Source organism: Salvia miltiorrhiza, chromosome 2, assembly GCF_028751815.1.
Source record: "Salvia miltiorrhiza cultivar Shanhuang (shh) chromosome 2, IMPLAD_Smil_shh, whole genome shotgun sequence".
Lineage (NCBI taxonomy): Eukaryota > Viridiplantae > Streptophyta > Magnoliopsida > Lamiales > Lamiaceae > Salvia > Salvia miltiorrhiza.
Genome location: NC_080388.1, coordinates 58,832,600 through 58,845,882, shown reverse-complemented (window position 1 = coordinate 58,845,882; position 13,283 = coordinate 58,832,600). Strand labels below are relative to the sequence as shown.

The following is a 13,283-nucleotide window of genomic DNA, read 5'->3' as shown; positions in this document are numbered from 1 at the left end:
AGGTTGATCTAGCATCTGTCTCACAAACCAAAATTTAGAAACCAGACAGATTTAATTAATAGTACTTCTAGTTATAAATGGTATCTTAAGAAAATTAAAAGAAATACGACATTCTAAATTAATTAATATATAAAAATATTATTAATGTTTGAGAGAATTATTTGACGCAAACTTCGGTACATCCGCCCTAACTAAGAGAGTGTTTGGCTAAACTTATTTTAAAGAGCTTATAAGATGTTTCAAGAGCTTATATATAAGTTGTAGTTTCTTAAGAGCTTATAAGTTGTCAAAGTATTTGGATAATTGAGCTTATAAGATAGAGAGAGATTTTTTTTGTTAGAGAGAGAAAAAATCGAAGAGAAATGAACTTGAATGATTTATGACAAAAATAATAAATTATAGTTGAAAAACATTTGAAAAATGATTGTTGCATATAAGATTATAAATAAATAAATTGATGTAGATGAACTTATTTTTTTGGAAACTTATAAGCACTTGGAGCTTATTGTTTTGCAGCTTATTTTGTCAAACACTTTGAAGGAGCTTAGAGCATCCGCAATGGGCTTACTTGATAGCCTACTTGATAGTGAGGGACCACATTGAATAAGTAGTGCTGCATTGGGGTTACTTGATAGCCTACTTGATTTTTTTAGTTTTTAAAGAGGAGAAGATAATTTAAAAAAAAATTTAAATCGCTCGTGTATACCCGAAGGCTCGAGTAGGCCTCAAGTAAGGCCCCCCCCCCCGCAACACCCTACTCGAGTGCAACGCTCTACTCGAGTAAGCGCTCGAGTAGGAGCGTTGCAGATGCTCTTATAATTGTTTTGAAGAGCGCATAACCTGAGCCAAACACCCTCTAAATCTTATTCGTTTAATAGATTCTAATTTGAACTTAGAATCCTCCATATTAGGGGTGGTAAATCGGGTTCGGTTATAAATATATAATCGTAATCGAACCAAAAAATCGATTAATCGGTCAATTGATAATCAATTTTCATCGATTCAATTCAATTTTCGGTTATTAACTGTTCTAAAATTCGGTTAATCGATAACCGATAGATTAAACCTTTAATCGAATTAGACATAAACTAACTAATATATTATGTATATGAAAATTCTGGTCGGTTGGGGCCCAATTGTAGAGGGGTGCAGTGATTAGTTTATAAGGGAGCAAGTTTGAAACCTCTCGGTTAGTTGGTTTGATATATTGTATTTTGAAGTGTTGCAGTGATTGGTTTTGATTTTTAGCCTTTTGTCCGATTTTAAGCCGTTGTCCCATCCTTTATTGGGATTCAATTCTTGGAAGCATTACTGGTGAATATTGAGTATAATCTTTTATGATTACTTTTTGAGATGTGAGTAATGAAAATTTTAAAGATTTCATACTGTCTATTTGCAAAATCAGCAATATTATATAAAACTAGAAAGAACAAACAAACATTATTATTTACAAATATCAGTTGTAAATGCAGATGTCTTCATGGATCCACACAACCCTTACTATGATCTTAATTGGTGCCCCGATCTCTCCGCCGATTATCACCTCGATATGGGGGGAATCAACTTGGAAGAGACCCCAGCAAGTGCCGAGGATGCCCCAGCAAGTGCCGAGTGAGCGCGGATGTGCGTCTCTGGGAAGCTATTTGGGTGGAGACGCGCAACAATTGGCCTTCCGGCCATTCTGACGATATGCTCCGTGACAAGGCCCAAATCCTCTTCAAGGCTCGAAGCCCACAAAAGGCCGCATTCAACTTTTGGAACGCGTGGAAAGTTCTCCGGAACAATCCAAAATTCAAGTCGATGTACCTCGCCGGAGACGTGCATGCCTCCAAGAGGACAAAGACTACAGAAGAGGGCGGCTTTACCACCTCGGCGTCGGGTGAGGAGATCTCCTCTTCCCAGCCCATTGGCAACAAGGCGGCGAAGGGGAAAGGGAAGGCGTCGGCGTCACAGATGAGCTCGGAGCCTCCACCCGAAATAGTGGAGAGGTTGGACAGGTCTGACCAACAGATGAGAGCATTCACCGCCCAGTACACCAGGAGGAACGATATCAAGGAGAGGGAGCTTAATATGCAACTCCTCAACACGGATACGACGCACATGACGGACGCACAAAGGGCATTGCACGCGTCCATGGTCGCCGACGTGCTCAAGCGTCGTGGTCTAGACTAGGATTTTAATTATGTAATTTTAATGATGTTTTAGGTGTTTTTAATTTTTATGTAATTTTTAATGATGTTTTAGTTTAATGGCGTTTTTAACTATTAGAAAAATATGTTAGTTAAATTTGAGTAAAATTAATTTAAATGAAAAGCATAAAAATCAAAACTAAAAAAATCAAGTAGGCTATCAAGTAACCCCAATGCAGCACTACGTACTCAATGTCCCCCATTATCAAGTAGGCTATTAAGTAAGTCCATTGCGGATGCTCTTGGTTAAAAAAACTTCCCCCATATATAAAAGAAGAAGAAAGAAAAGTAGTGATTGATGAAATTTGGAGATGATGGGCATTAAAACATGGGTGATCTTCATCTCTCTCACAACCACAGCAAGCTCCCAATACTCAGGCCATTCATGCTCCACCACCGGCAACTACACCCGAGAAAGCCTTTACAGAGCCGACCTCAACGCCCTCCTCGCCTCCCTCTCCTCTACCAACGCCACCTTCTACAACGCCTCCGCCGGCCAAGCCAACGCCGCCGCCCTCTGCCGCCCCGACATCCAGCCCACCACCTGCCGCGGCTGCGTCAAGATCGCCGCCGCCGACGTCCTCGCGCAGTGCCCCGACCAGCTGGAGGCCGTCGTCTGATATGAATACTGCACGCTGCGATACTCCAACCACTCCTTCTTCGGACAACTGGCCACCGATCCCCAACACATAATCTTCAACAAATTGAACGGTTTCACGAGTCAGGAGGCGAGGGCGGCGCTGCTCGACGATCTCCGCTCCCGGGCCGCCGCCGGAGGGTCGGTTCTGAAGGCGGCCGCCGGGAGCAGGGCGGCCGGCGGATCCAACCAGACGGTTTTCGGGCTGGTGCAGTGCTCGCCGGATTTGTCGGCGGAGAATTGCTCGAGGTGCCTGGCCGAGGCCGCCGCCGTTATTCCGGCTTGCTGCGATGCGTTGGTAGGCGTTAGAGTGTACACGCCGAGTTGCACTATTCGTTACGAGCTTTCGGATTTCTATAATGAGACGAGGCTGCAAGAACTGATTGCAGCGTCGCCGCCGCCCATTGCAGGTGATCGTTTTGCTCTCTCAATTTATTTGTTTTGATTATTTTTATTTCGATTATAGATAGAGAAGGGTAGGGTTAAGTAGTTGCTAAATAAAGTAACCAATCTCTTCTCATCTTTACTAACATATCTAAAAAAATTGATCTCAGCTTTGCATTAGATGGTTCCATTTTGTTCCTGTGAAATTTTATTTTTAATGATGTGGTAATATTTTGATGCATATCATTAAATGGAGAATTATTGTCTCGATCGTCAAATTTCGGTTGTTGGAAACATTAGGAATGTCTAAAGTACAGATGAAGTTGTAATTGCGAAAATTCAAAAAATTTGTCAAAATTATAACTAAAGTGAAAAATAGACTATCAGACAATTAACCCTAGATATATAGTAGAACTTTGCAGTTTTGGGGGACAAGGACTTCATTTTCTAAAGGTGGCCGGCAGTTTGAATTTTTTTAAATACATGTACATTGACTTGAAAATTCTACACCAATGAGTCTCAGAAATTTAGTTAATCAATGATTGTTGAGTTTCTATTTTGTTGTGAATACATATTAAAACTAAAAATTGACAGAATTTCACAATATTGTTGCAGGGAGTGATGGTGATGCTAATAAAATTAGGAATATCGTCATTATCGTCGTATCCATTGTTTCTTTCCTAACCCTAGCATTCTTTCTAAGAAAGAAAACGAAAAAACATGAGACAACCGAGGATCCCAACGGTAAGTTTTTCATCTAGGCATGAGATTATTTTTCATATGTCACCACGACTATAAACAATCCAAGACTGAATATATTTTTGTTCTAGTCGAATCCATACAATATGAATTTCACAAGATTAAAGCTGCAACAAACAATTTCTCTGATGCTAACGCTCTGGGGCGAGGTGGATTTGGGATTGTTTACAAGGTAATACTACTATATTTCAACGACGACATTAATAATTTTTGCAACATATGATATATTCATAATTAAACGCGATTTGATTTCAGGGCAAACTTGAAAATGGAAAAGAAATAGCAGTGAAAAGATTATCAAGGGATTTAGGGCAAGGCGAGGGCGAGTTCAAGAATGAAGTGTTGTTGGTAGCAAGGCTTCAACATAGGAATTTGGTTAGACTCTTAGGTTTCTCCACACAAGGAATTGAGAGGCTTCTTGTCTACGAGTTCGTGCCAAATGGAAGCTTAGACAATTTCCTATATGGTGCCCTACCTAATTCATAATTAATTAGTCGATCCACTCCTCATATATTGACTTACTTATTAATTTTGTAGATGGAGTGAGCTTAGATTGGGACATGCGTTTCAAGATCATCGGGGGTGTTGCACGAGGACTTCTTTATTTACACGAAGATTCAAGGCTTCGTATAGTCCACCGCGATCTCAAGCCTAGTAATGTGCTACTTGATCAAGATATGAACCCTAAAATCTCGGATTTTGGTCTTGCTAAACTAGTCATGCCAGATTTCACTCAAGAGAGTGCCAGCAGGATTGTTGGGACCTAGTAAGTAAATCTTATTAATTATAATTCTACTTTTGGTCCTTTTGGACATTACTATTTAATTAAATATTGTCTGAAAATATAATATTATGTTAGCTAGAAATTTGGTTAATTTGAATTGCAGTGGATATATGGCACCAGAATATGCAATGCAAGGCCGTTTCTCGATCAAATCGGATGTGTATAGTTTGGGTGTGCTCATTCTTGAAATTGTGAGCGCCCAAAAACGGATAATGCAAAATGGAGGGGACCTTCTCACTCATGTAAGTAAATTAATTCACATTATTGCTAAGCTTAATTATTTTAGAGATAAGGGAGCTTATAAGATGTAGGTGTTTATAAGTTGAGTGTTTGGATACTTGAGCCTATAAATTAGAGTGAGAGAGAATTGTGAGTTATATATATAGGGAATAATTTAATTTTGTAAACTTTATTTATAAGATTATGAGAAAAACTTAGTTTTACAGCTTATGAGTTGTTTAGGACTTTAGTTTGTCAAAACACTTCTCAAAAATCACATATATAATCTCCTAATTAAAGAACTTATAATTTTTGCTTTAAGAAGCTTATAATCATTAGCTCAGCCAAACACTCTGGACCCTAAATAACATTCATTCCTCTTTCTTATTTTGAGAACGATAAGTTTAATGTCGTATAATTTCTTACTGCAGTTTCATGTTTCATTTTATAGGACATGTCACAGATATAAATTAATAAGTACACATTAAGAAGTCAAACAGTCTAAATTAGTAGGTCTGTTCATTAATTAATCCTCTACTATAGCTATAGAAAGTTAGAGTTTTTTGTGTTAAATTTCACATGCCATACTGTGATTACCATGGCACGTAATTACTTGTCTATAAATGAAATGGAAATACGAATTCCTAATAAATATTGAGTGCAGGCATGGAGAAATTGGCGGGAGGGAACAAGTGGTAACATAATAGACCCTACATTGATGGCTACATCGAAATCGCATCCAGACATGCTGAAATGTGTTCACATTGCTCTCTTATGTGTTCAACAAAACCCCGATGATAGGCCGACGGTCGCGTCTGTGGTTCTGATGCTCAACACTTGCTCGTCTCTAACTCTGCCTTTGCCTTCTCACTCCCAACATTACGTTTCTCATATATCCGCCTAGCTACCTCAACACATGCTCAAATGGACCATCTCATGATTTCTTCAAATCCCACAAATACTACCAATCGCGGATAGCTAAATTATTTATTCATATGGAGCCCAATTCTCAATCTTCAGTGGGATAGTGTGATCACATAACGTATCATGAATTCAAAATGTAAGATGTCATTTTTGGATATATATATATATATATAATATATATATACATAGGCAAATCAAAAATAAAAAACAAATGCCCACCACCGTTTGATTTTTGTTTGAGGGCCAATATTTTGCTCCACCTTACCTTAATCAAAAATGCCCGGAGCCCTAGTTTTATTATCAGCTAACGGAGATGCAATTCTCAGTGAAAAATCCAAAATCTAGAATCAAAGTTCGAAGACTATTTACATGAAACTAGAGGTGTCAGTTTGAGCTAGATGTGTCAATTGGGTCGGGCCAATCTGGCCCGGACCCACGAAATCTACCGGGCCACCATTAGCACTAAAACGACATTTATAGCCTACGGCTTCAAAAGAATATAGTAAAACATTTACAGCTAGAGACTATATAAACTTTCAAAACCACACAGATACAATTTCATCTGGTTGGAAGAAGTCACAAAATAGGCAGCATCATCTTCCTTAATCGGCACTCAGCAGAACTTCTAGTAACCCTCTTTGGTTTTGACATAGCAGCAGAAGTCGGAGAAGAAGCATCTCCTGCGGTGTCAATGTCAGCATTAAGATTGCCGGGATGATCTGCGAGTCCTCTTTCTAGAAGTTTCAGGAGGTTGTGAATTCTCAGAAGGACCATTTGCATTAATTGTTTCTTCTACGACTTCTGCTTTAACCGTTGAGCCATGTAATCGCGTACCACAACCCGAGCAAACTCTTTCAACCTGAAAAGAGTTGTTCCTAAATTAATTCACAGCCTCAACAATAATATACAACTTTGATGCAAATGTAACGGAAAGATCTTGGTACCCTTTGCCCAGAAAATTTCTTTTTCAGACAGTAGGAATGAAGTCGAACATTACAAGCTTCATTCGGGCAAAGTTGAGCCTGCATGGTCATGGTAAACAGTGCGGAGACATCAATTCCAAATGCAAAGGCAAGTACACATCTATTTCATAATAAATAATCGAAGGTCATTATTTCCTGAGAAAGATATATACCATAGTACATCTGGGGTTAAAGCCTCAGTGTATAGTTTGGTAAACTGGGCTCTTAAGACTTTGTGATTAATCTGCTAATAAAGGTTACATGGAAGTTCTTCAGCCCAACTAATCTAGAGCCTTAAAAGCAGATGTCTCTTACTGTAACCCTGGTAGGGGGATGGTGTTAACATAACAATGACCGGTTGCTTTAAAAAAAGGGGGGTGTGCCGTGTGCATGTGTTGGCCTAGTGGTAGAGAGTGGTTAATGCCTAAGGCCAAAGGTCTCAAGTTCGAGTCCATGTTGTCCTTTAAAATATTTGTTTCTCTTGTATCAAAATAAAATAAAGAAAAAGGGTTTTATTTTTTTTAAATGCATAATTTGTTTCCAGTAATAATTCAAAAACTAGATAGGATGCTAAGATAATATATATATTCAACACTTTATGTAAACTAAGAAACAAAAGACATTCACATTACAATGCAAAACTTTTTAAGTGCGTGATCTATATCACTTAGAATAAAAATGAAGGAAGAATGCGTGTAAATAAGGGTACCTTGATGGCAGCCTCATTGCAAACTTCACATGCAGGAACCTCATTAGTCCGAAACCAACTACGCAGATCTAGAAAGGATCTGACTCCAATACCAATTTTTCCTTCAGGTGTTGAGCAAAGCCACTGGTCCTTCACTAGTTGATCTAGAGTGTTTTCCTTTTGTGACATGGAGAAATTCTTAAATGCGGGGGGGATCTGGATAGCGTCTCCCTGAGATTGAGAACCGGTTGCCCCAAGAACCTGCAATTTTACAAGAAATTGCCAACAGATGGTACTTAGTTTTAAAAGCTAGTTACAGGAATATATAATTATATAAATTGCCATATTATTCAATCTTGTTCTGGGTTTAACCACAAATGTAATCAATTGATGAGTAAGCAAGATTTCTAAATTTCAATTAATTTGATTACACTAACATTACTCCAAATCTTGGACTTATAGCTGTCCTGCTCTAATTCGCAATCAACAAACAATTAACAATAAAGGTTTGTTACTTTGTTTTAATCAACAGTTGTATTTTAATCATTATAACAAATACTTGGAGCAGCAATCAACAAACAATTAACAATAAAGGTTTGTTTCAATCAACAGTTGTATTTTAATCATTATAACCAAATACTTGGAGCACGAACAGGGATATCTGACAGGAAATTGCTCCTCGAGATATCAAGTCATGCTTACTGCTTAGAACAAAAAAGGGTAGGCGTCAAGTCGCAAACCTGTGTCTCCAGCCTTATGTTTAGAGCATCCGTATTGAAAATGCAGCCTTCACCTTCAGCATTGTGTATAATAGCTTCAACCTAATATCAATTTCCAATATAAACCAAGCATGAACACAAAGGAAATTGCTCAATTTCACTCTAAGGTATACAAATTTAGCATTTATGAATATGCAAAATATGTTGCAGATTTAAAGAGCCAATCCACAAACATAGGAAAATATTTCAGGTCCACCTAATATTCTAAGAGAATAATTTAATAGTAAATCCATCAGAAGCAGAAAAAATATTTGAACCTTGTAGCTTTTATCACAAGTTTCATACTACATGATGCTAATTGTTTTCATGGTTGATGGTTCAAAGTAACAAATGACAAACACATCTGTGGGCTATGACTAAAACTAAGTAATTCAACGTACTTCACTTATGTATAGGGGCATTGTCATTAATAGTGCTTTTGTACAGCCTCATCTAATACCTACATGGAAAATATATCCCATATTCTATCTGGACTCACGGATGATTTGTGTATGCTTGATAAAAGTGGGGTGGGTGGAAGTGTCTCCATCATATATATATGATACACAAACTATTCCAAAATTAGAAAAGAAATAAAAGGCAAAGCTTGAAATCAAATCAAGTTATTGTGTATCCCACCAATTGCAATTTCTCTTAAGAGAATGTGCATTGCAATCCTCCCTGGTTTCTTGAATGCTAATAATATCTAGTCACTTTGTTGATTTATAATTTACTTGTCTTTAGGTTTGATGATTCCTTAATTTTCAAGCCTCTGATAAGACAAATTACAGTAGAATTTCCCTAAAGTGTTCTGAAAGCATGCAAAAAATGGAAACGTAAAAAAACATAGAGAAGCTCACAATGCCTTTGTAGAAAGCAATCTGAGGAACCGTGTACTTTGTCCCAAGCTTGGACTGGTCATCGGAAACATTGTTGACAACGCCGTAATACACATGACCATCGTATTGGTTCCGGCATGCTCGCAACTCTAACTGAACACAACTTAACTCTGCATTTATCTTCTTGAGATATTCATCGAATAACTTCCGCTCCTGTTGCTGCCGTGACCCTAAAATGCAAGCGCATGATTCCAGGTAACGATACCATAATAGATGTAAATTTTCCTATTCTGAAGTTCAAGCCTATAGGTAAGCCCCCAAATCAGTTAAATTCAACATTCTTATAGATATCTGGTTTAGAAAAAGAAGGCGATAAACCAAATCGCTCCAAACTTAAAAAGGAAAATACATTCAAATGCAAAATTGCAAGATGATGATAAGAGCAGCATCAAACAATAATAAGCCAAAACACATCACATTTATGCTTGAACAAAAAATTGAGCAGGAAATCAGAGTTCATCAAACCAAGAAGAAAATCACAGACCGAGTAAGAATAAAGAAGAAAATGATAGTCTCCGAAGCCCTAGGAAAAATCCTTCAAGTTTATCATCAATCACGGTGACATATTCGAGAGAGAGTTGAACCTAACAAAAAAAATAGCCGACGAAAATAGACACTAACCTGAGTTTTTCCCAGTGATTTGCGAGAAGATAGAGGCGAAATCTTCTTCCTTGAGCGGGCCTCGCGACAGCAGCGCCTGGATTAGGGTGTGGTGCCGCCAACTCAGCGGCGCCATTTTTGTTCAACTTCTTTAACGATGAGCACAGAAAAGGCTTCTCCCTCTCCACGGAGGAATTGGAATTTGGAAGGGAGATTGCAGAGTATAATAATGTTTTTTTTTTTAATTTTCTTTTCTTCTGTTTTTACAGGATTTTTTTTTTTTTTTTTGACAGAATGTTTTTACAGGATTAATAATGAAGTTTTACCATAGAATGTTTATTGCCAGATTGATGCATAGCTTGCTTTACTGAAGTTTTTTTTTTTTTTTTTTTTTTTTGATAAATAGGTTTAGTGAAGTTTAATAGTTTAGTACTATCAAATTTAATTTTAGAATTTAATTAATTAAATATATCAAAGTTTATTTTTAATATAATAATATCACTAAACTAGCACTTGTTTGGTATTCATTTTTTAAAATAAATGGATTAATAAAAATAAGATAAACAATACACACTAAGCAATATAATAAATAGTTACTATATCGTTAAAATCAATTATCTTAGAGATGATGTGAGGTTATTTTACGAATAGTAATTGTGAAATAAGAGAGAACTTTGATTTTATATCGGACCCTCTTAATTAATAATTTAAGACATATTATTTAATTATTAATGCCTAGCAAATATGCACTAATTTTATATTTTTAAATTAAATTATTTAAGAAACTGATTTACAAATAGAATAGAATATTGCTACACGTTTAGCTAATTAACTTTATTTAAAAGTTGAAGAATAACTCGATTCACTAATAGCCGTATTGATTTAGGATGCTGGTGCATGATGAAAAGACATAATTTAACTTAAACTTGAACTTGAATTGGGGAATAAGTTAGGACTACCACATAGGTGTGTGCAATATATGAGATGTAGAAGCAACATTTATACAATCTTTTGAATCGATATCTAATTTTGGGACACTTATCAAAGGATAACTAATAGTAATACATTACGCATTCACACTCTCACTCCCAATTAAACTTTACCATTTTCCTTTCATTAATTCGTGGTGTAAAATATGGTCAGTTACCTAATTTTGCATTTTGTCGTGATTTAGTATCCATCCTTCAACTTAAAATAAAATAATAAAATAATAAAATAATAAAATAAAAAGACCCTTTGTCTGTATCATTTTAGTAACCAATCTGTAGAAATCTTTTTTATTTTCTCCAAATATATTTTAAAATGATATAATAATATTATCATGAATTTGAGTAAAAAGGATTGCTTAGAATTCTTTTTCCATCCTACCCGAAGAAGAGCATGTAAAAAGAGAAAAAATTAGCCAAAATATATATATTTTCCCACCATTTTTCATTAAAAAAATGCACCTTAAAATATATATAGTAAATAATTCTAAAATAAATAGGAAAAAATAGCCAATAATTGGAAAATAAATTATGAAACGAAACATTAAAAAAAATTCTGATAAATATATTTTCAATTTGAGAACAAATTAGGAAATCAAATAAAAATAATGGAGTGATAAATATATTTTCAATTTTGGAACAAATTTGGAAATCAGACCAAAAATAATGGAGATGCGGGGGATCGAACCCCGTGCCTCTCGCATGCAAAGCGAGCGCTCTACCATTTGAGCTACATCCCCATTTGATGTTATGTACATAACTATTTATTTTATATTATAAATCTAATGACAATTTGTGAGGACCAAACCGCAGTAAAGACTGTATTATAATTACCTTTTTCTTTAATTGCCCAACACCTATCTATTCAATAACGATATCTAATACTTGTAGATGGGATCATGGGATCCCACGTCCCATAATTTAGTATGTACCATCGGTCCATCGTGTCTCATTTTTAATTATTTTTTATTAGTATTAATTTTATTATATTTTAATATAATAAAAAGATAATTAATAGGGATCCATTCATTCAATTAGGATTTTAATTATTTTTTATATTTATTTGAATTAGTAATGGAATATTTGCTATAATCACTCTAGAACCAATATTTGACCTCCATAGAGCCTTCTCTTTTTTCTGTCCTTATATTTCTTTTAGAGAATGTCTTTATATTTCTATTTAACTATTCACATTAAAAGAATTCATTATTTCCTGACATTATCAATTAACAATGACTAATTTTTATTATTGTTTTTTTTTTTATCAGAAAAAGAGGGAGATATATTAAATCACTAAACATTGGTACCAGAAGTACCAACACAATACAGACGAAGAGATTAAGGCGCCCAAAACAGGGGCCAAAGTCTCCAGGATTCAAAGAACAAAAACTAAGAAAGAGCTAAGAAGACGATTACACCCAATCAAAACAGCAAAACACAGTTACTAGACTAGAAGGTTTGTGCTTGAGAACCAAGCTCTAAACTCCAAAGAACGTGACGTCAAGTCATACGCCGCATTCCATCCCCAAACTTTCGACTTAATCTCCGTCAACATTTTAACTATATTCCATTTGCCTTGATTGAATTTGCAGTCATTCCTACCTTTCCACAAAGACCAAGTGGTGCAAATCCAGATCCCTGTGAGTAAAGGGATGTCCTTTTTATCTCCAATATAGCTAAATGCCGCAAAATGCTCACTTTTTATTATTGTAGTTACCACCCAAAATTATTTTTAGTCTAGTTGATATTGAGATGACTGACTCGACCATCGTTTACCACGTTCTAAGAATAAATATTTTATAAGTTTTCCTATAGCCCATCACAGGCGTAGTTTAAGTGGTAAGTACTCCCTCCGTCCGCCAAAAGTAGACCACTTTTACTATATTGGGCGTCCGCAAATAGTAGACCACTTTCCTCTTATGGAAATGGTCTCACCACCCACTTTAATTTTTTATCCTTACAAACACTCTTTATTTACAAAAAAACTCATCCCAAATTCAATCTCAACCACACATCTCATAAAGTGGTGGGACCCTTTTTCCACTACATCAAAATCATCACCAATTTTATAAAATCTCGTGCCCAACTAAAATGGTCTACTTTTGACGGACGGAGGGAGTATATATTAAGTTGATCACACATAGAGTTTAGCGTAGTAATCTCTTTATCATGGTAATTGAATAAAGGAGGAAAGGCAGATGTGTACATCCTGATCACAGGAAACCTTGTCAAGGTCAGGGAGAAAAGCTCGATTTGATATTATTGATGTCGGCTCGTCTAATATGAAATCGAGTTTTTTTCGAGTCGAATCTCAAATAATTTGTTAATATTTATTTACAGCATGTATAATGTTTAATGGTAACTTTCGCATCTCTTATCGGAATAAATTTAACAAATTATAGTATGGTAATGGGATTCCGGCTATTAATACCCAAATGAGATCTTCTATATATTCAAAGTCATTAATTTTTATCTTGTATTTCAATAGTTGGTT

At 35.9% G+C, this 13,283-nt stretch overlaps 2 protein-coding genes, 1 non-coding gene and 1 pseudogene across 3 annotated transcripts; 2 read left to right on the top strand and 2 right to left on the bottom strand.

The window, feature by feature from the left end:
* The first annotated feature begins 2,437 nt into the window (after nucleotides 1-2,437).
* LOC131010709 (cysteine-rich receptor-like protein kinase 44) lies at nucleotides 2,438-6,063 on the top strand. The gene is made up of 7 exons (XM_057938374.1): nucleotides 2,438-3,236; nucleotides 3,826-3,954; nucleotides 4,041-4,141; nucleotides 4,225-4,435; nucleotides 4,507-4,735; nucleotides 4,857-4,995; nucleotides 5,637-6,063. Exons 5-7 carry the CDS (start codon nucleotides 4,530-4,532, stop codon nucleotides 5,874-5,876), a joined length of 585 nt encoding a protein of 194 aa, XP_057794357.1. The 5' UTR covers nucleotides 2,438-3,236; nucleotides 3,826-3,954; nucleotides 4,041-4,141; nucleotides 4,225-4,435; nucleotides 4,507-4,529; the 3' UTR covers nucleotides 5,877-6,063.
* On the top strand, nucleotides 2,504-4,455 carry LOC131009806 (cysteine-rich receptor-like protein kinase 25). Its single transcript, XM_057937214.1, has 5 exons — nucleotides 2,504-2,803; nucleotides 2,915-3,236; nucleotides 3,826-3,954; nucleotides 4,041-4,141; nucleotides 4,225-4,455. Exons 1-5 carry the CDS (start codon nucleotides 2,504-2,506, stop codon nucleotides 4,453-4,455), a joined length of 1,083 nt encoding a protein of 360 aa, XP_057793197.1.
* Nucleotides 6,064-6,215: 152 nt separating the features above from the next.
* On the bottom strand, nucleotides 6,216-10,050 carry LOC131010695 (uncharacterized; annotated as a pseudogene).
* Nucleotides 10,051-11,456: 1,406 nt separating this feature from the next.
* Nucleotides 11,457-11,529, bottom strand: TRNAA-UGC (transfer RNA alanine (anticodon UGC)). The gene has a single exon. It is a non-coding gene; the product is annotated as a tRNA-Ala (tRNA).
* Between the last annotated feature and the right edge of the window lie 1,754 nt (nucleotides 11,530-13,283).